Source organism: Condylura cristata, unplaced genomic scaffold, assembly GCF_000260355.1.
Source record: "Condylura cristata isolate star-nosed mole 26May11 unplaced genomic scaffold, ConCri1.0 scaffold00023, whole genome shotgun sequence".
NCBI lineage: Eukaryota > Metazoa > Chordata > Mammalia > Eulipotyphla > Talpidae > Condylura > Condylura cristata.
In genome coordinates this window covers 25,581,341-25,604,169 of record NW_004567124.1, presented here as the reverse complement: position 1 = coordinate 25,604,169, position 22,829 = coordinate 25,581,341, and the positions used below count along the sequence as shown (strand labels likewise).

The window sequence follows — 22,829 nt, the reverse complement described above, 5'->3', positions numbered from 1 at the left end:
AAAAAAAAAAAAAAAGATTTTACTTATAATAGATGCATAAAGAACTGGGGTGCAGGCCAGAGATGCAGGAGCAGTGAGAGGATTCACCAGAGACAGAGTGGGTCAGAACAGACAGATTGACAAGGTACACTGCTGAGGGGAGCAGCGGGCCAATCCATAGAGGTGTGCAGCGCCATGTAGATCATCTCTGGGGCCGGGGATCCAACTTGCACTGAAGTGGCTGCGGCTAGCTAGCTTTGCAGTGCTGTGTTCTAACCTATTGTACCACCAGGGAGGGCCTGGGATAATGACTTTTTAAAATATGCTTTGTAATTGTATTTTAGCATTAAGGGTTTTTTTAATACTAAGATGTTTTTCTGTGACTTAACGATTAAAAGTAGATCACACTTATTTTTAAAGCAAAACTGCAATTTGAGTCTGGAATATAAAATTGAAAATAAAATAACTAACAAATGTCTATAAAATTATGAATGTTGATAAAAAGCTACAGATGAAGTAACATTGGAAATATAAATATAAAACTCTTAAATCTGTCTTCTGTCCTATACTAGGAAAGTTGAAGCCATGGGGACAATCTAAAGAAAACAGTTCTCTGAATGAACATGTAAACAGAGTTAGCTTCCATAAGAAAACTTACAAACAACCTCGTCTCAACGTCAGGTGAGTATATTATTATCCAGTTCTATAGTTTTTAATTTTGAAATACTGTACACAAAAAAACAGACCTCCTAGCTATAGAGTCTCAGTAATAGTGGTATTTTAAGAAGCTGGAAGTGAAATCACATACAGAACTTTCTAAAAGTGCATGTAAGTAGGCCTCACCATGATGGATTCATATTCAGAAGGTTTGAGGTAAAGAGCAAGGATCTGCATTGTTTTGAAAGCTCTACAAATGATTTAGAAGAGGACCAAGACTCAACATGCTCTCACATGACCACTTTATCCAAACAGTGCCATGGGTGCCTCTCCAGACACCTACAAATCCAAGTGAGCAGGACTGCATTATGCAGGTCCATATAAATTGCTCACTCCCAGGGAAATCTGGCTTACTATGGTTGAGGCCCCGCACAGGGGAAAACCCCAGGATGATCCTTAGAGGCATGCTTATGAGGTCAGAGGTCACCCTGGGCTCATGGCATTTTGTGATTTTGAGCTTAACATTTGACTTTGACTTCCAGAAGTACTACAGCTTTCTCTTTTAAAAAGTCACAGCTGTAGGAGTTGGATTAAGTAAGTCACCAAGGTACCTTCTGGCTCTTATTGCATGCTTGATTTTAGAATGCTGCATTAACATTAAAAGGAAAGCACTCATTTCTAGTACTTTAACAGAACGACTCACAGATGTGGGTGCCATGGCACAGGCCACTGGGGACAGACCCTGGGACAGTCCATTTTAAGCACATGTGCTGGATGTCATTATAAGTTTGGACATTATTTCAATATTAGTTGCTTTAAAGTGGTTGATTATGGAGTTTCACAGGAACTTAATGTGTACCTGTTCCTCTTAGGGAGGAGCAACGGAAGAAACATGAGCAAGAACGAAAAGAGAAGAAAGCTAAGATTTTAGAAGCTCGGAGGGGGCTCATTATGGCTAAAGATTAATTTCTCAGCATCCTATAAATATTCCTTTATTCTAATTCTTTCTTTTGTAAATATTTTTATACTGTCCTCCCCACTTTAGTGAAAAGAATTTTTCTACTCTTTGTTGTGTCAGAGGCTCTTTATATGCTACACCTTTAAAAAAAAAAAGAAAATGAATACCTTAAATGTTATAAATTCTTCTTCAAAATGGTTTTACCTGAATCCCTGCACAACTCAATTTTCCAATGAGACCCATCCTCTATATTATTGACCTAGGGTTTTTGGTATCAAGTTCTCTCTCCTTGCTCTTATATTAACAAAACTGCAGTTCTCTCCTGGGAAAAAGCATTTTTACTTGTAACAGCTAGTTATACCAGAAGCCTTATGGAAAATGAGTAAGTTAAGACTAGAGTAAGCATGGGTAGAAAAACCGCCTCCTAATTCTCTAGAGGATAGAGTAGTCATATAGTAGTCTTAACTGTGTGCCATCTGGGTGGTTATGGCATCAATCTTTTACCTGTTGTGAAGTGTTTTGTTTAAGCTTGTAAGTCCAGTTACTTCATGTAATCCATATGTTGCTTGGTATATTTTTTAAAACAAAACCCTATATAGCTCATTTTAGCCTTGCTTACTTAAGAAATATACAGGGCCATATTGAATCTGAGGTGTGCTGCTTTAGGGATTACTGTGCTTTGTCAAATTCACATCTTATTCAATTTAGGGAAATGAAGAGAGTTGTTCAGCATCATATCCATGTTTCTTGCATCAAGGTGATGCTTCTGCTTAAGTTTTGTCCTGCTTAAGATTTTCATAAATAAAAATTTTCTCATGGTGGTAGATTCATTTTTTTTTTTCTTAAAGATTTATTTATTCCTACAGAACTGGGGTACAGGCCAGAGGCACAGGTGTGGTGAGAGTATTCACTAGAGACAGTGGGAAGCAGAACAAGCCCACTGACAAAGTACACTGCTGAGGGGAACAGGGAGCAGCAGGCGGGTCAAGAGAGGCCTGCCGCACCATGTGGGTCACTTCCGGGCCAGGATCAGACTCATGCTGAAGGGCTTCAGCTTCTTAGTGACGTGATTTAACCTGCTGCACCACCAGGGAGGGCCTGGTACATTTATTCTTTTAAGCATAATTGGATTCCAAGATTAACCCTTTGTGGAGATTTTTGTGTCTCTCCACTCAATACCCCAAGAAGAAATGACTGTGTCCTTTTCTATGTCCACAGTACCTGTCAAGTTTTATTACATTCCTTAGTTATTCATATATGACATACTTCTCCTGGTCCCCTGGTTTAATAAATTCAGACTCTGCTATGAAAAGTTAAGAGGTCAGATCAATCAAGAAAGCTGTGAATGACCATTAAAGAGATTGATTTGAGAAATGCAAAATGATATGAATGCTTTGGAAAATAGTTTGGTAGTCTCCAAAAAGTAAATATACACATATCACATGACCCAGCATTTCTACTCCTTGGTATATAGCAAAGAGGAATGAAAACAGGTGTTCACATAAAAACTCATATGCAGATAGTTATAGCAGCATTATTCATAACAGCCAAAAGGTGGAGAGAAAGCCAAAAGGTAGAGAGAAACCAATTATTCGTGATATAAATGGATTTTTTAAATTGAAAATTCTGTAATGAAAAGGAATGAAGTACTGTTAAATATGCTGTGACTTAGCTGAACCACAAAGACATTATGCTAATTAAAGCCAAACACAAAATATCAATTATTCTATTTATATAAAATATCCATACAAGATAATATATAGAGAACTAAAGATTACTACTAGTTACATGGTATTCAGAGTGTACACTAAGGTTTCTTTTTAGACTGATGGAAGTTTTCTAAAATTTTCTTCTAGTAATTTACAATTGTATAATCCTGTAAACATACTTTATCTTTTTTTTCAAGATTTACTTATGCATACAGAACTGGGGTATAAGCCAGAGGTGTAGAGGCAGTGAGAGGCTTCACCAAAGGCAGAGGGGAGCAGAACAGGCAGATTGATGAAGTACACTGCTGAGGGGGTTAGCGGGTGGGTCAAGAGAGATCTGATGTGTCATGTGGGTCACCTCCAGGGTGGGGATCGAACTCACACTGTGGCCAGCTTATAGTGCTGCATCTTAACCTGTAGTGCCACCAGGGAGGGCCCGATGTAAATATACTTAAAAAAAAAAAAAACTGTATACTTAAAAAAAGGTAAACTTTTTTTGGTAAATGACCTCAATAAAGTTATTAAAAGTAAAAACAGCGGGCCCTCCCTGGTGGCGCAGTGGGTTAAAGCACTGCACTAAGAAGCTGGGGCTACTTCCGCATGAGTTCAATCCTCGCCTGCCCCGGAGGTGACCACTTGGCGAGGCAGACCTCTCCTGGCCCGCCCACTGCTCCCCTCAGCAGTGTACTTTGTTGATCTGCCTGTTCTGCTCCCTGCTCTGTCTCTGGTGAATCCTCTCACCCTCTGCATCTCTGGCCTGTAGCCCAGTTCTGTACGAATAAATAAATAAATCTTTAAAAAAAAAACAAAACAGCTATGTATGATAGGTTTTATGCCATAGATGATGGAAAAACTATTAGCCTTTGTGTATTCTTGTTAGCTTGGTTCTCTTAGAGTACCCTCGTGATCATAAAGTATCCTACCTTTTCTTCTCTTTTTAAGAGGACAAGAATTAATTTAAGCTGTTAATTAGTCTTATTTTTGGTATATCACTTTAATACTGAAAATGACTGGGTAAGTTTTGAGATCTAGTATCTGAATTAATTTCCAGTAGTTCCATTAAGTCACTATAAAGTAAGGATCCTGCATCTTAGAAACCAACTCTTGAAACAGGTAATGTGTTCCTGCTAAATTTATAATTCCAAGTAGAATAACACTGAGAGTAGAGACCTGGGAAGGTAATTAGGTGATGAGGATGGAACCCTCACGATATGTAAATTAAGAAGAGAGACTTATTTTCTCTTGGCCACATGAGGATACAGCAAAGAGCTGTCTACAAGTCAGGAAGTGGACCCTCACAGGCACCTTGATGTTTGATTTCCCAGCCTCCAAAATTGTTTAACCCACCTAGTCTGCTGTGACTTGTGGTAGCAGCCTGTGCGGACTAAGGTGGTAGTTATCTTTCCAGTGTGACTTTGACAACACTTTAATATTCTTTAGCAGTCTCTTTGCCTCAAATATGGCTTAGGAAACAAGAACCCTAGAAAGAATACATTAGTAGAAGATCATCAGTAGTTATCTGAGACTCCTTACCTTTTGAAGCCTACTCATGCAGCAAATGTTCCTAACAGGAACCATCTTGACCAAAAACAGTTACTTACCAAGACATCTATATCAATGGTGGCACTGCGCAGGTCATGGTATAGCTTAGAACGTATGTTTCCCTCTACATGGCCTTTCTTAGCAATAGCACTAATGATACATACCACACACTGATCAAATTTCACTAAAGAAATACTTTATTTTGTTTATGTTGTTGTGGATGCTACTTCCAGAACTACCACATGACCTCTACTTAAAAAGTCTTGGATTAAGCTCTGGAGAATTTTCATAGGCAAATTCTTCTGTGTGGGCTGGATCAGTAAATACTCCAATAAAATCTATTTCCAGGAAGAATGGACCATCTACTTTATCAGCCAGGGTGAATCCAATAGATGAGATCTAAATTTAAAATAGAGAAATTAATTAAAATCTCATACTCTGATATCCTGTTGTTCCTAGAGTTTTAAAATTTTATGAGGTGATTACTATCAGCTCTTAGCAAATGTACCACCAGCTCTTAGCAAATGTACCACAGTTGTCACATGGTATAAAAAAATTTAAGAGGAAGCAGAGGACTGCTGTTTGTTCCACAGTCCTTTTGCTTTAAGTTAGTGCCACTTTAGTAAGGATGTCTAGTGGAGTTTCCTTAATTCTAATATTGTTCTCTAATTTTAAAGCTAAAATAAAATGTAAAGCTACTGATGAAAAGATTACCACACTGACATTCCTCCAGGATGGTGGTTTGGGCTGAGTCAATGTCTGTCTGTCATAAAAGTGGTGGCCTTAAGTAAGAATTTCCATTTTCTACTTACCAACCTACAAAAATGCACTGAACTTATCCTCACAGTTGTTTCACTAAAAATAATATAGTTCTCCACAATTGAGATGGAAAAAAAAATGTACAAAATGATGTAAAAATAAGCTTTTGAAATTAAAAAAATAATAATACAGTTCTGAGTGAAAATACAAGAAAAGTTACCTTGTCAAGGAGAAGCTGGTACTGGGCATCCCGGATTCTTCCTTGATTAGAGAAGAAAAATTTGGAGAAAGGAATCTGAAAGAAGAAAGCATTTACTTCACACCTGAATGTAAACAACTGAAACATGTCTGGAATTACAATAATAAAAGGGTAAGAGTTTAATTTCTACAAGTAATATATGCAGTTATGACAGGTAGCTAGCCAGAAGTCTCAAAGGAAAATTGATCTCGTAGAGTACAATTACAACTTTTAATGACAAAAGATAAATGATAAATTAGGGGGGGAAATGTGTGGGCAAAAGACTAGTATCTTAAACACAACTTTTATAAGATTTAATCTTTTATAAGAAAAAGATTAAACAACTCAATACAAAAACAGATAGGGTAAAACACACATTTGTATGTTAGCAGGAGTGAAAACTGGTACACCTCTCTTAGAGGTGCTAGGCAGTATTTAAGATGACCCCTAAGATTTCCACCTCCTAATGAGCACATACCTTCCCAAGTTTCAAATATTAATCTCACTAATGCTATGAGAAGACTGCAGAAGTAAGGTCTCAAATCAGTTGACCTTGTAGTAACTACTGAGTGATAACATTCTATAAAAAAAATTAATTGAATGGTGTGAGAGGCTAGAGGGTACAACTTCAGGCAGAGGGATCAGGAAAGGCCTCTCTGAGCTGAGAAGTTAGTTAAGAGAGGACACAGAGATGAACATCTGTGTGAAGACCATACCAGCAGGTTTAAGTACAAAGGTGGTGAGATAGAAATGAAGTTGTTGAGTCTGATACAGTGAAGAGGCCAGGGTGGAGGAAAAAGGGAAGGATGAGAGACTAAAGATGACAACAGGGATCTGATATAGGAGCAGTAAGTCCCGTTCAGGAGTTTGGAATTTATTCTAAGAGGAAATGGACTGGAAGTTTCTAAGCAAGTGGCTGATGTGAGCACCAAGGATACTTTCTTTCAAGTTTATGTACTGAAATCATTAGTAGGCAAAGGGATGGAAAAGGCACCGGAATTTGGCCCTCACTCCCTGAATTTCTACTTACTTGCCTCCAAGTTGACACTGTTTACCTTCTCAAAGTTTATTTACAAAATAAGACAGATTTCTATTGCAAAAAAATTTTTTTGTTGATTGTAAGAAATGAAGCATTATTCTTAAGGGAGTCTTTCCATACTAGCTTAACAGTGAAGAGGTGATTCACCCTGAAGAGGTGATTTGCACAAACTTAAAAAAAATAATTTTGAACATAGAACAGAGATGTTTCCGTGGCTTAGCACAAACCTGGCCATAGCTTTCTCAAAACATTTTGTGTAAGTTGACATTTATATCAGTGAAATAAGAGTTAATGTAAATCTTGGTTCTAGGTCCTTTTTCTCCTTCCCACACTTTCCAAGGGAGATTAATAAAACTACAATGTAACCATAATCTCAAAAGACCTCATTTTTGTTAACAGGAAAGAACTATGTTGTTACCTTGACCTCCTGCCAGTAGGGCCCCCCACGGGTGAACATGAAGTAACTGTACATTTGATTTGCCCTCTGAGTTATATTTGTGTCCTCCCTGATATTCACCATCCAAGGTCGACCATCACCACGGACTCGGAGATACAGAGTGTTGAACTGGGACCAATCATAAAACTTCTTCCTTTCAAAAGAGCCCTAAGGTACAGAAAGCGAAGTTTATTTCCTTTTATTTTTTACTGGCAAATTGGAGTCATCACCAAATAAGAGTCATCTCATGGTTCCACTTTCCATTTTTCTGCCTCAGCTGGCTTTCTACCACTGTAAGGAAACAAATAAATCTGGTGATTCTTATTTTTGTACAAAATCCTGACATAGTATTGCAATGTTCAAGATTATTGAGCCAGAGCAATGTTTGTTTACATGGCTAGGTTACTTGTGTAACTGAACAGAAATTAATTACTGGAGGTATTTATCTGCCCTGGCCTTATGGATCAGTGGCTTCTGAGTTGACTTTATGACCGTCGCTTTCCCATAACCCAGAAAACTACAAAAGAGCTCAAGTTTTAAAACTGGTATTTAATAACTACCATCCATTGAATGCATGAATGATTTAATCTTCACAACAGCCTTGTGAACTAGGTACTGTCATTGTACTCCAATTTATAGATGAAGGAACAGAGCACTCAGTAAGTGTCGAGCCAATGCGGTTTAAAATTATTTTTTTAAGAAAGAATAGAACTGGGGTACAAGCCAGAGGTACAGAGGCAATAAGAGGCTTCACCAGAAACAAGATTGAGGAACAGAATAAGCAGACTGTCGGAGTACAATGCTGAGAGGAGCAGCAGGTGGGTCAGGAGAGGTCTGCTGTGCCATGTGGGTCATGTCCCTGGCTGGAGATCGAACTTGTGCTGCAGTAGCTGTGGATAGCTTCACAGTGCTGACTTAACCCCGTGTGCTACTAAAGAGGCCCTGTTTAAAATTCTTGATAACCATCTATACTATTTTTCTCTTTCAAAGTGGAATTCACTATTAATTTCTAAAAGTGTTTATGTATAACCTTAGAGGTAACTTGATTTCAAGAATGCCAGTGCTCAGGTATAAACCATTATGTATTAGTTGTGTAATTTTGAACAACTTCCTTAATCTCCCCAAGCCTGTTTCCTTATTTGTAAAACTAGGGGAAAAAATCATACATATATACTGTGAGGAATAAGAAAAATAATGCATATAATGTAAATTGCACAACGATTGGTAGGGTACACTTAACAAATGTTATAAAGCATTTTCAATTTCTCCATAGTGGATATCAAACCACTAGAGTTATCTCCTACTGTTGAATGACAAAAGTCTAGTCTGTGGATTTTCAAGGGGGTCTGAAAAAAAAAATTCTCATGTGCAGTTTGTTGCCTGAGAAAGAACACATGCCTTTATTTTTGATCAGTAGCTGATGAACGATACTACTCCTAACTTCTGCCTTTCTCCTTAAAGCACAATACAGCTAAGCAAACATCCGGGGGCAGTGGCTAGGGCCAGGCATGACAGCCTGTCCAGTGCAGCCTGGAAACACCTAACCAGCAAATTCACAAAAAGTCCAAGACTGGTAGTGAGCAAAGGAGCGGACTTAAGTAACTTTGGAAATCAGTGTTCTGACTGGCAATTTGAAGGCTAAGTATAGAAGGAATTACACATAAAACTCTATATTCTAGTTGCTAAAGTTGTTTTTTATGGGTTAAAAATGAAACTGCCTTACATGTATACTGACTATGTAAACAGATAGTGAATGGTAGAAGACTGGTTTCTCATCACTACCAAATGAAGTTACAGATAATCCAGAAGCAGAAGATGAATCATGTAGTACTGACAGAACATCAGTATAAACTCAATTTTAGTTTAGTAGAGATAACAGGAATTACAGACGTGCGCTCCCTGGGCTGGTGTGCACACTTGTTTCCACTGTGAGGGCCTAGAAGTAGCCCTCTTTGTTGTCCACTCAGCAACAAAATGTACTCAGTGCCTGAATCTTAGTTTCCAATTCCATTTTCCAAGCAAAATGGATCAAGCTTCCTTCAAGAAATGACTGTTTCTAGGTTCAGAACAGGTCAACCACAAGATGAGCTGAGAACAAGAGGATATGCCAAAATGCGCTCCAAAAATGAGAGGAGGTATGTCAAAAGGGACAGGAGCCAAGCCAAAGGAGTTCCCAAAGGCAAAGGCCGAAACAATTTGAGCAACAAAATAAATGACATAGTACTAATTTAAAACCAAAATTTAAAAAACAAAGTATGTGTCCATACCAAATGACTAATTAATAAATGTGGAAGAAACAAATCTTGTTTACTTATGAATTCCAAATAATTCGTGTAAATATTACCCCTTGCAGGAGACAGAATTTAATTCCACACTTTACACCATGCCTTGAATGTAGGGTGCCCTTAATGATTTGTTTCCAAAGAACAGAATATGGAAAGGAGGGAGAAAAGTAACTCAACAGGGGACTAACCTGGCAAATGTTCCTTGATCAAGGAGAACATCAACAGTGGTAAGTCCTGTGGTACTCCATGCCTCTGATACCATGCGATAAGAAGGTACTTCAGCTCTGTGCTATTTTTCCTAAAACCCCAGAACCCTAGTCTCACCAGGAGGAAAAACATCAGAAAATCCCAAGTTGATGGTCATTCTACAAAACACCTGCCCTGTATTTCACAAATCAAAATGAAGATAAAGAATAAGGAGCTGTCATAGAAAAGAGGAGAGACTAGAGACATCCCAACTACCTATAATGTGGTTTGCTGGGTAGGATACTGAAACAGAAAAAGGCTATTAGTGGGAAAACTGGTAAAATCCAAAGAGTCTAGAATGTATTTAAAAGAAATATACCGAAGTTGGCTTTTCTAGTTGTGCCAAATGTACCACAGTGCTGTTAAGATGGTAACCATTACAAGAGTTGCCGCTCTCCTGCCCATCTATGACTATACAGGTACCTATTTTTCTCCTTTTCCTAGTAAACCTGTCTTTTTAAAATGTGAAAAACAATAGCTGAAGCTAGGTGAGGAACACACAGAAAGTCCCCTATACTGTCTGCAAATTTTCTGTAAAACTAAGATTGTAACATAAAAAGATTTTTAAAAAGAGGTAGCAGGAGCTCCCTGGTGGTGCATGAGTTAAAGTCTCAGTGCTATCAAGATATTACCAGCCAATGCAGCACACATTCAATCCCCAGCCAGAGAGGTGACTTTCATGGCACGGCAGACCTCTCCTGTCTCACTGCTCCCCTCAGCAGTGTATTTCAGTAGATCTGCCTGTTCTCCCCACTCTGTCTCTGGTGAATCCTCTTATGCCCCACCCCTCTGGCCTACACCCCACTTCCTATATACATAAATAAATCTTTAAAAAAAAAAGCCACAAATTGACCCTAAGTAACCCCTAACCACTACAGGGTCTAACAGTTTGTATTAAGGAAGATACAAGTCTCCTCAGATCATCTTTCAAGGCTCCTTGAACATAAGAATGCTCTGTCCTGGTGAAAGCAATGCCCAGAAACAAGTAACCATTCCTAAGGAGTCATCTTTACCTTACGTTTCTGCTTTGCATTTATGCCCAGTAATTACTTAATCCCATAAACAGGTGCGATTCCGATGTTTTATTTACAGAAACAAAAGATATCTGCTATGCTTCAGGCTCCAGTGAAGTTGATCCCAGCGCACTAGAAAACAGAGGTTTCTGTGCCTCACCTACCCTTGGAATCCGGGATATCATTGCACAGTACCCACTGCGTCTACTCTCCCCATCCTGAGGTGCGTCGGAGCTTAGAGTTCCATACAGCACTGCACTTTGGTTATTCTTGCCCATTTTCAGGAACACTTCACTTCTGCCTCCAATCGTCTTATCAGAAGTCACTATCCACTTATCCAAATCTTCTTTTCCACGGAACTCCCACACAACTCGGGCTTGCTCCAACAAGACCTCATGCAGAGGACGGCCTTCGGGCCCTATCCAGTGACTCACAATCTCATCCTTCAAACGCCTAAAATGGTCCTTTATTTCATCTCTGATTGCTTTATCAAAACTAACTTCAGGTTTCTCCTCAGGAGAAGGCATATCCAAGCCAGCTTCCCTCTGGTGATGGCCTTGCAAGTCCTCTTCAGTCTTTCTCTGAGAGGAGGCTTTGTCAGGAACAGCCACTGTTTTCTGACTAATGGAACAATAGACCGCAAAGCGATTACCCAAAAGTGGATGCAAGGCGACCCTTGGCTTTGGGTATTTGCTGAGACTGTAAGTGCCAGTTAGCAGTTTGTGAACCAAAGCCATGGTAAGAAAAATTCTTAAGTAAATTTCTCCCTAGCAACCAGGGAGAGAAAGTTCAGTAAATAGCCCAACTCCACCTGTAACAGAAGAGATATTAAAGAGTTACCAGAATAGCAATGATCACCATTCAACAAGGTAAAATTCATGAACTTAACTTCTAATGCAACAAACGTTAACCACATAAAACATAAAAGTCTACAGGGCCTACTATGATCAGAACAGTTTACGCTGTTCACAATGCATCCCACTATCGTGAAAAAGTGCCAAGAAAAACAAAAGCACAGGCCCCCTTCAGGGAGTTCATGATCAACCCTAAAATAATCAAGTATGGGTTAAAAGCTACCTCAAGATGTCTTTTATTTTTTTAAAGATTTATTTACTTATACATACAAGAACTGGAGGGAGGCTGGAGGTATGAAGGGGGGATAAGAGGACTCGCCAGAGACATGATGGGGACAGAACAGGTAGATTCACTGAAATACACTGCTAAGGGGAGCAGCAGGTGAGACAGGAGAGGTCTGCTGTGCCATGTGGGTCAGCTCCCTGGCCAGGGATTGAACTCATGCTGCAGTGGCTGATGTTAGCTTCATAGTGCTGAGACTTTAACCCCTGTGCCACAAGGGAGGTCCCTTCTTCACAACAGGGAGGTTGTGTCAATTTTAAAGAAAATTTTATATTGGCTTTTTAAAGAAAATTTTATATGGGTTCCTAAATAAAATATTTTAATTTTCTTTAGGGCCTAAACCAACCAACATAACAATTTATAAAAAGTGGTTCTACGCTGAATACTGTATGTGGAGTCAGAAAATTTGGACTTGATATCTGGCTCTGCCTACTTAATAAGTTAGGAGCCTTGACAATATTACACTTTCATAGAGCTAAACCTAACAAAACTGCTTACTTGCAGGTAAACCAACAATCTTTTGAGGCCTCCCTCTCCTTGGGAGTATGGCTGGATCAACAGCTCTCTACCCATCTTAAGAGAATTTTCTGAAGACCAAATGGGATCACAGCTATCAGACAGTTCTGTGATCTGGAAAGTCTGATAAGATGCCCAATATCGGGACTCCCTGATGGCACACGGGGTTAAGTTGCAACACTATGCAGCTATCACCAGCCACTGTAGCATAGATTGTATCCCATTTGTGAGGTGACCCACATGGCACAGTAGACCTATCCTGTCTCACCTGCTGTCCCCTCAGCAGTAAAATTTCAGTAAATCTACTTGTTTTGCTCCCCACTCTGTCTCTGGTGAACCCTCTCACCCCTGACACCTCTGGTCTATACCCCAGGTCTCTTAAACAATAAATCTTTATTTAAAAAAGTCTTTCCACTAGATGCTGCTGCCTCGATATATGTAAAGACATTAGCCATAATTTTTATAGCTCTAATAACAACTTTGCTTCAGCAGCAGCATTTAATGAGTGCTGGCAAGAAGGCTATAAGAATCTCCATTCCTATCTATTCCAGCTACCCCAAAAAATATACAGTGCTAATTTGCCTTTCTCCTGTCCTAGCCCCAAAGATCAGGAGAGCGGGGGGGGGGGGAGAACCCACTATTTAGAACTGCTCATCTTACTCTGTGCTCCAATCACAGGAAATTCTTGTGGTCTAACAAGTGTCACTCAGTATTCCCTCTCTGAGCTTTAGGCCTTGGCCAGCCACTGTTGCAGGGGAGCAATGCCCTCTCTTATTCTGCTTGGCTAACTGGTTCATCCTTTAGGACTCAGCTTAGCCATCTATTGTCTCCTCCAAATGCCCTTCCTTGACTACTCAGCTCCACCAGTGCCCTCTGATTTGTTCTGTCTGCATCCTAGGCTGACACAGTTCTTGTTAAAATTTACTAACCAGTTTACTTACCACTTGTGCTCACAATACTACAAGTGTCTTTAGAGAAGAGACAATGTTTTAGTATCTCCAGTTCCCAGTAAGGTGCTTGGCATGCCGGAAGCCTCTAGTACTTATTAACCAGATATGTCGTCTCCTCCACCACCAGTGTTCTGGGTCAGGACCTAGTGTGTCTTACCAGGACTACTGTAATCCTCCAATGGTTTACACTGGAGCTTCCCACAGGCTAAAGCCAAAAAATCATCTGAAAATATTGTTAAAATGCACATTCTCATTTAGAAGCTATAGAATGGGGCCTGAGACTCCGCAGTTCTGATAAGCTTCAGGTGATATCTTTGTTGATCCAAGGAATATTCTCTAAGAAACAACATCCTAACTCATCTCCTTGCTAATGATCTCTGTCTCTTCTCCCAATCCATCCTTTGCCTGCAGCAAGAAATTTTTCTAAACATGATGACATTCCTCTTACAATTCAGCAATTCTCCAGATAATCAAACTCCTAAAACAGCACAAACAACTTTCTAAAATAAGTCTACTCCCTGGAATAACTTCTCACATCCAGGAACAATACCCTAAGCTCTAATAAGACTGACTGTAATCATATCTGAACCCAGAAAAAGAAACATTTAAACCACAAACATTGCTACCTTCCTTAATGTGAGTGACTGTTGTACCATAACCAATTATGGAATTAGTCTTGCTTTAGATAGATAAAATCTCAGATACCCAATCTTATAATTTCATACACATCCTGATGTTTCCCCCAAATCACCTAAAAACCCTAACTACAACAGTAAGTCCCTTTTTGTATCTTACTGAGATGCTCCATGGCTCCCCCCCACAGTGTTTTCTACCTCACAAGAAGCAGTGAACCCAATGTGTTTGGCTATAGGCATGTTACACAGTCATAAAAATAATTGTTAATCCCAAGCTTAGGTTAGACCACTAAAAGGCAAGTGAGAGCCCTCCCTGGTGGAGCAACAGGTTAAAGCACAGCACTATGAAGCTACCACAGCCACTGCAGCAGGAGTTCGGTTCCACAACAGGGAGGTGATCCCCATGGCGTGGTAGACCTCTCCTGACCTACCCACTACTCTCCTCAGCAGTGTTTTCAGTACAGCTGCCTGTTTTGCTCTGTCTCTGGTGAATCCTCTCACCCCCACCCCTGCACCTCTGGTCTATACCCCAGCTCTTGTATGTATACATAAGTAAATCTTCAGAGAAAAAAAAAATTTTTTTAAGTAGACAACCTAATAAAAAAATGGGCATAAGAGCTAAAAACACAGAAATGCAAGTGGCCTATAGGCATATAAAAAAAATGGTCATTATCACTTATAATCAGAAATACAAATCAAAACCACAGTGAGGTACCACCTCACACCAGTAAGAATGACCCACATTTAAAAAAAAAAAAAAAACATATGTGCCAACAACAAATGTTGGTGAGCATGTGGAGAAAAAGGAACCCTTTTACATTGCTGGGGGGAATTCAAACTGGTGCAACCACTATGTAAAGCTGTAGATCGATTCTTCAAACTACTAAAACTGGGGCTTCCAAATGACCCAGCAATTGCATTCCTGTGAATCTACCCAAAGGACACAAAAACATTAATTCAAAAGGACACTTGCACCCCTATGTTTATTGCAGCACTATTTATTAAATTATGAAAACGATTCAAATGTCAAAAAAACAGGTGAGTGGACTAAGAAGATGTGGTATTTATACACGATGGAATACTACTCAGCAATCAAAAAAGATAAACTCATGACATTCACAGATGGAGCTAGAAGGGTTATGCTCAGTGAAACAAGTGAGAAAAAAAAAGTAAAATATTGGATGACATCACTCACTGGAGAAATATAGGGAAACCAACCAATGCATTCCCCCACAATACAAAAATTATAGGAAACTATAGATCTGAGACTTAAAGCAGGGGAGAGGGAGAAAAAGGGATTAAAGTAGGGATGGGAAGAGTACATGACACCGTGATAATGATTCACAGGTGATGTGGTGAGAGGACATTTATGGGGACTACATCTGAGAGGAGAGATCAAATACTGTACAAAAGTGAACAACGGAAGAAAAAAAATTAAAGGGCGAGGTAATGATGGAAAAAGTTTCGTTTTATATTTCTACCAATAATCAAAGTCAAACCCATTAAGTGGATGACACCAGATCGAAGCCGACGGTGAATTCTGACAGCAACGTAAACACGCAGCCACAAGAGAGCTTAGTAAAGACTGTGTATCTTCCAATTACAGAGACGAAAAACCAGAGTTGCAAGATCAAATTACCCTGGGTCATAGAACCAGTACATGATAAAACTAATTCTAACGCCCGGAGTATGTAGCTCCTAATCCCAGCCGAGGGAGTGATCCTGGCATTACCGCGCCGAGGTGCCCGCTTCAACTGCTCACCTAGCAACCTTTACCTGCTAGGGCTGTGAGTCCTCACACGTTCCAGACGTAGGACCACCGAAAGCCTAACACTTACTTCCCCCACGGTGCCCAAAAGCGGCTTCCGCTCGGGTCCCCCACTTTCCCCGACCGAGTTCGCCACTTTTCCTTTGCAGGTCCATCTGCTTTTCCCGTCCGATTCCAAACAAGGCATGACACTATAGTTCCGGCCCGGTGTGAAGCCTTGGGAAGAGTAGACACGGCCACCTGAGGCTTTTGGTCCACTAGGGACCTCATATAGGATCCAGATAACGGTAAGCCCCTGGGACCTTAGGTGCCTGTGTCCGCTCGCATCCATCTACGCAAGGTCCCCCGAAGAACTACCCATGAGCTTAGAGGGCTAATTCTGTTGGAACTGCCCCTCAAAATCCTTTACGACCCACTTTGCACCGGAAATTGCAAACGGTCCAGCCAACCTCGCCCAGATGGGGTCGGTCACGCCACAGGGTTTCTATTGTAGCTTGTGTACATCTCTGTTAAAGCACTTTGAACGCTGTATCTTAATTATTAGTTTCTCACTTCTTCTGCCATGTTGAGGTTCTTGGGTCCAGAACTGTGCTGTTCTAGTCTCCCAACACCCAGTATAGCACAACCAAGAATTAAACGCTCAGCATGAATTTGAATGATCTCTAGCAGTTAACACCATTCTTCATGTTTTGTACCAACTTCTGTGACCGGCAGCAAGAAAGGAAAGCAGGAGGCAGAAAGGCTGAGCAAGGAGAGTTTATTGCTCCCAGACAGCAGCTGAGACGGAGCCCCTAGAGTGGGGTCCGCAGCTACTGCCAACTCAATAAGGGGCAAGGTTCTCTTATATAGGTCCTAAGCTCAGATTTCAAAGGGGTGACTCATCGCTGTGTTCTTGATGTAAGGCCCAATTCGTTATCACCTTCATCTAGCCCCATCCCCAGGCAAGGACCCGTTAATTAGATGCAAAGCCCAATTTATTACCACCTTATCACCTTTGGATGCAAGTCCTGATTTATTATTGCCCTTATCCAGTCCCCCAGCAAATCTCCGCATTTGGTCACTCCCAACACTTCAGAGTTCGGAAAGTCCTCATCCAATGAATTGACTTTTTAAGTTTCTTCCATCACTAATTTCCACACCAGCAACTCTTTTTTTCTTCAGTTTCTGCTTTGATCTCGCTAGCTTCTTTGTCTGTTTGCCTACATCTTGAAATCTTCCCTAACTGCCATCTTCATTGACTTTTTTTTCTTTTTGGGATTGTGCCCAAAACCCTGCCTGCCCTTTCCTCTTTTCTACTTTAAAATATGAATTATGTACAGACATTTCTTTGTCTTAAAAAAAAAAAGTACAGCGAAGCCAAGGACTTTGACTTTGCCACCATGTGGTAGTAATATTATGAACTACAGGAATACATGAGAATTGTGGGTAGAAAAATATGGTTCCATTTACACATGGGGCACTAAGGGATGGTTTAAGACCAAAAAGGAAAGTAATCCAGTCCAAAGCAGGTAAGTAAGAAAGATCAAGAGAGGGCCCTCTGTGGTGGCAAAATAGGTTAGAACTCAACACTGCAAGTGAGCAGCAGCCACTTCAGTGTGAGTTCAGTCCCAGGCCCCAGAGGTGACCCAAGTGGCCCAGCAGACCTCTCTTGTCTCACCTGCTGCTCCCCTCAGCAATGGATTTCAGTGGATCTGCCTGTCCTGCTCCCCATTCTGTCTCTGGTGAATCTTCTCACTGCTCCTGCCCCTCTGGCCTGTATGCATAAATAAATATATCTTTATAAAGAACGAGAAAGAGAAATGCAAGAAAACCATGATATTCTGAGGGGAATACTGAGCTCAGGATGTCTGGATACCATCTGCACTCTCACTTCAAAATCAGGTTGCTCAGTTCATTAATGGAAAGTGATCAGGGTATGGTGAATCAATTCTTATTAACCAAAGACAATGATTTATAAGATAGGCAGTCATTTTGTCAAGGACCCCAGAAAATGGTGCACATTTGCTACTAAAATGGCTCTTAGAAGCATGGAAGACTCCACAATCCACATGAGGTTAAAAAAAAAAAAAATGTGAGCACTTCCAAGACAGATAGTGTAGAAAGGGATTAAAAACTTCTGTGAAATGAACACAATGGATGGATGTACTGTTTAAAGTAAAAAAATCCCTCTGAGTGATCATGTTCCATGGGAAGACTCAGGATAATTCATTTACCAAGGCCATAAGGTGCAATATTAAGTGCATCAGCATCACTCAGAGTTCAGTGGTAGTTTTCCTATGTAGGACAGGATTGACAAGAGAAGCTGTTATAAAACAAGGCTTACTAACAGGAATGGGGTGATAGGATCTAGAAACAAGAATCCAGCATTTAATTACCAGAAGCCAGGTAGATACAATTGTTATAATGAGTGGAAAAGCTGGAGTGATAGCCAAGGAGGCCTGTCCCTGGGAGAACTATGGAGACAATTAACAGAACATATCCAAATCATCCCCCAAGGACAAAAGAGATAGACAGCCAGCAAGGCTCAAGTTACCTCAAGAAGAAATCAAGGATCCATCAGCAGGGTGCTGAGGGTAGTTGGCCCAATAAAAAGTGACCATCCCTTGTCCACTTTCATATCTAAGTCAGTTTTCAGACCTTAAACTCTTTAACTAAGAGATGGTCTGCTCGGGGCCCTCTCTGATGGTGCAGTAGGTTAAAGCATACCACTATGAAGCTATCAAAGCCACTGCAACACAAGTTTGATCCCCAGGCAGGGAGGTGACCCACATGATAGACCTCTCCTGACACACTCGCTGCTCCCCTCAGCAGTGTACTTTAGTCAATATGTCTCTGGTGAATCCTTTCACCCTTCCATACCTCTGGCCTATACCCCAGTTCTGTATGTATAAATGAATAAATCTTTTTTAAAAATGGTCCGAGGGGAGAAAATAATAATAATGATGAACAACTATATACCAGAGACATTTTACTGGGGTAAAATGGGGAATGGGATCAAAAACAGTGGGGGGAGGGATGTGCACTGGGCTATGGTGATGGCAATGGATGATTTGGTGATGGGAAGCCCACAGGGATTACAACTGAGATGGAAAAAGGCACAAAATATGTACAAATAAACTATTATATTATTTTTTTAAAAATGGTCACCAAAACATGCTATAATGCCATTGCAAATATACACAATAATAATTTCCCCAGTCCTTTTCTCAAAGCTCACATACATATATGTATTACCATGTTCAAGTATATTTTTAGATATAGTTAAAAAGAACAGAACACAATTAACTTAAAATTGCTAGTGAAGCCATAGTAGTTTTGTCATTTGCATTTTCTTAACAGATGTTAAAAAAAGCTCTTCTGTACTCTGAAGTGGGCTGCATAAAAAGTAGTCCCCACAGCATTTTGAAAGCGTGTCTTTTGTATGTATAAATGTAAGCTCTTGAGAGCTTGAATCTTGTCTTGGCTACTACATCTTTTTCAGCATCTAGCTCAGTGACTGAACTCAAGCACACAGTACATACTTAAGTATGTGTGGAATAAATACATGCACATATCAACAAGTTTGTTTGATAAAATGAATGGGTACTTTTCTTCAAGTTTATCTCTGTATTTTTCTAGATTTCCTACTCTTCTGTAACCCATCTCCACAAGGTTTAACAATTATAGTTGACCTTGCAGAGTGTTTACTCTTCGTTAGGAAGTATTCTAAGTTTTTTTTTTTTTTTTTAAGATTTATTTGTGCATACAGAACTGGGGTATAGGCCAGAGACTCAGGGGCGGTGAGAGGCTTCACCAGAGACAGAGTGGGGAACAGAACAGGCAGATCGACGAAGTACACTGCTGAGGGGGGCAGTGGGTGGGTCAGGAGAAGTCTGCCACACCATGCAGTCACCTCCGGGGCAGGTGGGAATCGAACTCATGCGGAAGCGGCTTTAGATTCTCAGTGCTGTGCTTTAACCCGCGCTACCAGGGAGGGCCCCATTCTAAGTATTTTTAATGTGTTAATTCATTTAAATCTTATCACAACTCAAAGAGGCAGAAATTATCATTATCCTCATTTACTTAACAGGAAATATTCACAGGTTGGACTCTCTGGGAAGCCAGAAGAATTTTAACCAATTTAAAGAGATATATGTACCCATGTTCACCAGCACTATTTGCAATAGCCAAGAGGGCAAACCTAAGTGCATATAAACAAACGACTGATAATAAATGTATATACACAAAATGGAATACTACTCAACTATTTAAAAAAAAATGAAATCCTTCTTGCCTGTCATGTGCATGGAAAGATGGATCTAGAGGGTTTTATGGTAAGTGAAAAAGTATGAAAAACACCATATGATTATGCCTCCTTTGTAAAGACAGAAATAAATCTAAAGAACAAATAAAACAAAAACTCTAGAACAGAATACTGGTTACCAGAAAGGAAGGGGAAAGTGGAGTATGTAAACTAAGTAAAAGGATGAAGGATGGAAACTAGACTTTTGGTGGCAAAATATTATAGCTTATACAGATGTTAAATTATAAATCTGTATACCTGAAACCTACTACATAATGTTATAAATCTATGTTGCTTCAACAAAGTTTGTTTTAAAAAGAGGAATTTTATAATACAGGATGTTTATCCATGTAAGTTAAACAGTCCCGATATGGACTAACTCCAGCCTATGAATCTTTAGAAGACACCTTGCATGAGGATCAAAATTAAAAGATTTCACTCAAATAAAGAACACACTTTTGATTGCCGTTAAGAGTTACTGAGACTCGGAGATGGGAAACCCACAGGGATTACAATTGAGATGAAAAAAAAAATGTACAAAATGATGTAAAAATAAACTATCATATTATAAAAAAAAAAAAAAAGTTACTGACCTGGGCCCTCCCTGGTGGTGCATTGAGTTAAAGCAGCCTCTTCAGCACAAGTTCACTCCCCAGCCAGGGGGAGCTGACCCACATGGCAAAGGTGACCTCTCCTATCTCGCCTGCTGTTCCCCTCAGCAGTGTACTTTGTCAATCTGCCTGTTCTGTTCTACTCCTCACTCTGTTGCTGGTGAATCCTCTCACCTACCCTGCACTTCTGGTCTGTTCCCCAATCCTGTATGTGTAAATAAATCAATATTTTTTAAAAAAGAGTTACTGACTATATTAGGACTTTCTTTTATTAACACATTTAAAGAAGGTCCTCACAAAAGGCTTCACTGTAGCGAGAAATGGGGAAGATGGCCTGGCAATTTTGGGATTTCTTGGCCATGGGCTCAGTCCCAAAAATATGATAAAAGAGAGATGGCTAGGGATATCTTAGGAAAATTCTTTTGGACTAAAGAGATAGCTGGGCATTATTTAGGTTGTTTTCTCTTATTTAGTTTGTTTAATCCTCAACAACTTTTCAAGCTAGCAGCAAAGTGGTTATGTAGGAATGTGCTTGTTCCTATAGGGATTTCTCTATGCATGATATTTTCTCTTATTACTGTTTAAACTTATGTATTATAAACTTATTAGAGGAATAAATATAGACAGTAAACAGGAAAATGGGAGTCAGAGAAAAAGAACTCATCAGCCTGCCTGTGCCCAGTAATACCCAGTGAATACTAGAGTCTAACTCCAAAGTTCACTATCAGTATTAAAAACTAATGGATCCCATCGTAATTTTGAGAACAGTTTCAAACTATTATTGATTATACTCCCTTATCCTGTATCCCAAATCTCACAAAGAAATCTGGAGCTTCTCTTTTTATCAACCGACCTCAAATTCAACAGGTATAAAGATGAATTTTTTCCTTCACATTCTTGGTACTGAGCTCATGGCCAAGAAATCCCAAAATTGCCAGGCCATCTTCTCCATTTCTAGCTACAGTGAAGCCTTCTGTGAGGACCTTCTTTAAATGTGTTAATAAAAGAAAGCCATAATATAGTCAGTCCTCCTCTCCACTTGCAATCGTTATCTTGATAATCACAAGTTTAGGACATCCTTTCCCCAAACCTCCCACTAATTTTCAAGTTCTGGAAATTCTAATTTCCAAATTACCCAGAATTTATCCTCTTACTTCCATTCCCTTTTCCTCTTCCTTAGCTCAGGACACCAGCATCTTTTACTAAAATGATACCAACTTAAAAGTGTTTTCCTTGCCATTTCCTTCTAATTTATTGGATACGCTGTAGCAGGGTAGCTTTTTTTTTTTTTAAAGATTTATTTATTTATTTATGCAGACTGGTGTATAGTTCAGAGGTGGAGGGGCAGTAAGAGGATTCACCAAAGACAGAGTGGGGAGCAGCACACGCAGACTGATGAAGTACAGTGCTGAGGGGAGCAGCAGGTGAGACAGGAGAGGTCTGCTGTGCCATGTGAGTCACCTCCCTAGCTGGGGATACAACTTATGCTGAAGTGACTGCAGCTAGTTTCACAGTGTTGTGCTTTAACCCACTGCGCCACCGGGAGGCTCCCTAACTTTTTTTTTTTTTTAATCTTAATAAAGTTGCTATTTAGCTTAAAATCTTTTAATACTAAAATTTAAACTTCCTAATATAACTCATTAGGCTCTGAACTATGAGGCTCCTGCGTCTCTACCCAGCCTTGTTCTTACATACCAAACCTCTCTCCGGCCATAAAGAACTTTCAGTTTCCTCAACCCAACCCTTCCTATTATCGCTAGACCTTTGCCAACACTGTTGTCTGCTTGGAACACCATTCCCTCCACTGTCTTTGGGTAATTCAGATGTTTCATCCTCCAGTGTCCAGCTCAGTGGTCACTTGCATAGCCTCAAATAGGCAGGTTTCATCCACCAACGGGTGCCTTCGGCGCGGTCCAGACAACGTGCGTCTTCCCGGCGGGCTGATGTTGCTCCCGACACTCCACTATCGGACAGCAGAAAGGCTTCTCAAGGCAGACATAGATGCCTGCGGTCCGGACAGGTAGCTAACCCATCCGTGTACCGCTCGCAGCAAAGATACACTTTCCGTC

The 22,829-nt window shown here is 40.1% G+C and overlaps 2 protein-coding genes across 3 annotated transcripts in view; one reads left to right on the top strand and one right to left on the bottom strand.

Moving 5' to 3' along the window:
• NUSAP1 (nucleolar and spindle associated protein 1) overlaps nt 1–2,407 on the top strand; it is a 27,867-nt gene extending 25,460 nt beyond the window's left edge. The window contains exons 10-11 of the mRNA XM_012728657.1: nt 552–660; nt 1,509–2,407. Of these exons, the coding sequence (XP_012584111.1) occupies nt 552–660; nt 1,509–1,602 (203 nt within the window). The 3' untranslated portion in view covers nt 1,603–2,407. The remainder of the gene's footprint in view (nt 1–551; nt 661–1,508) is intronic.
• Nucleotides 2,408–5,024: 2,617 nt separating this feature from the next.
• NDUFAF1 (NADH dehydrogenase (ubiquinone) complex I, assembly factor 1) lies at nt 5,025–15,967 on the bottom strand. Of its 2 annotated transcripts, none has more exons than XM_012728503.1 (5): nt 15,862–15,967; nt 11,026–11,672; nt 7,300–7,485; nt 5,825–5,899; nt 5,025–5,244 (listed from the first exon to the last, which is right to left on the bottom strand). In XM_012728503.1, exons 2-5 carry the CDS (start codon nt 11,596–11,598, stop codon nt 5,095–5,097), a joined length of 984 nt encoding a protein of 327 aa, XP_012583957.1. In that variant the 5' UTR covers nt 11,599–11,672; nt 15,862–15,967; the 3' UTR covers nt 5,025–5,094. The 2 variants fall into 2 exon arrangements, with proteins under 2 accessions (XP_012583957.1, XP_004687954.1); XM_004687897.2 differs by having other exon boundaries at nt 15,876–15,967.
• Between the last annotated feature and the right edge of the window lie 6,862 nt (nt 15,968–22,829).

Coding starts and splice junctions, on each gene's coding strand:
- NDUFAF1 (XM_012728503.1), bottom strand. CDS start 11,598: ATGGCTTTGGTTCACAAACTGCTAACTGGCACTTACAGTCTCAGCAAA. Junction 7,486..11,025: donor TGATATCCCGGATTCCAAGG/GTAGGTGAGGCA, acceptor TCTGTACCTTAG/GGCTCTTTTGAAAGGAAGAA. Junction 5,900..7,299: donor CCTACTGGCAGGAGGTCAAG/GTAACAACATAG, acceptor TTCTTCTTTCAG/ATTCCTTTCTCCAAATTTTT.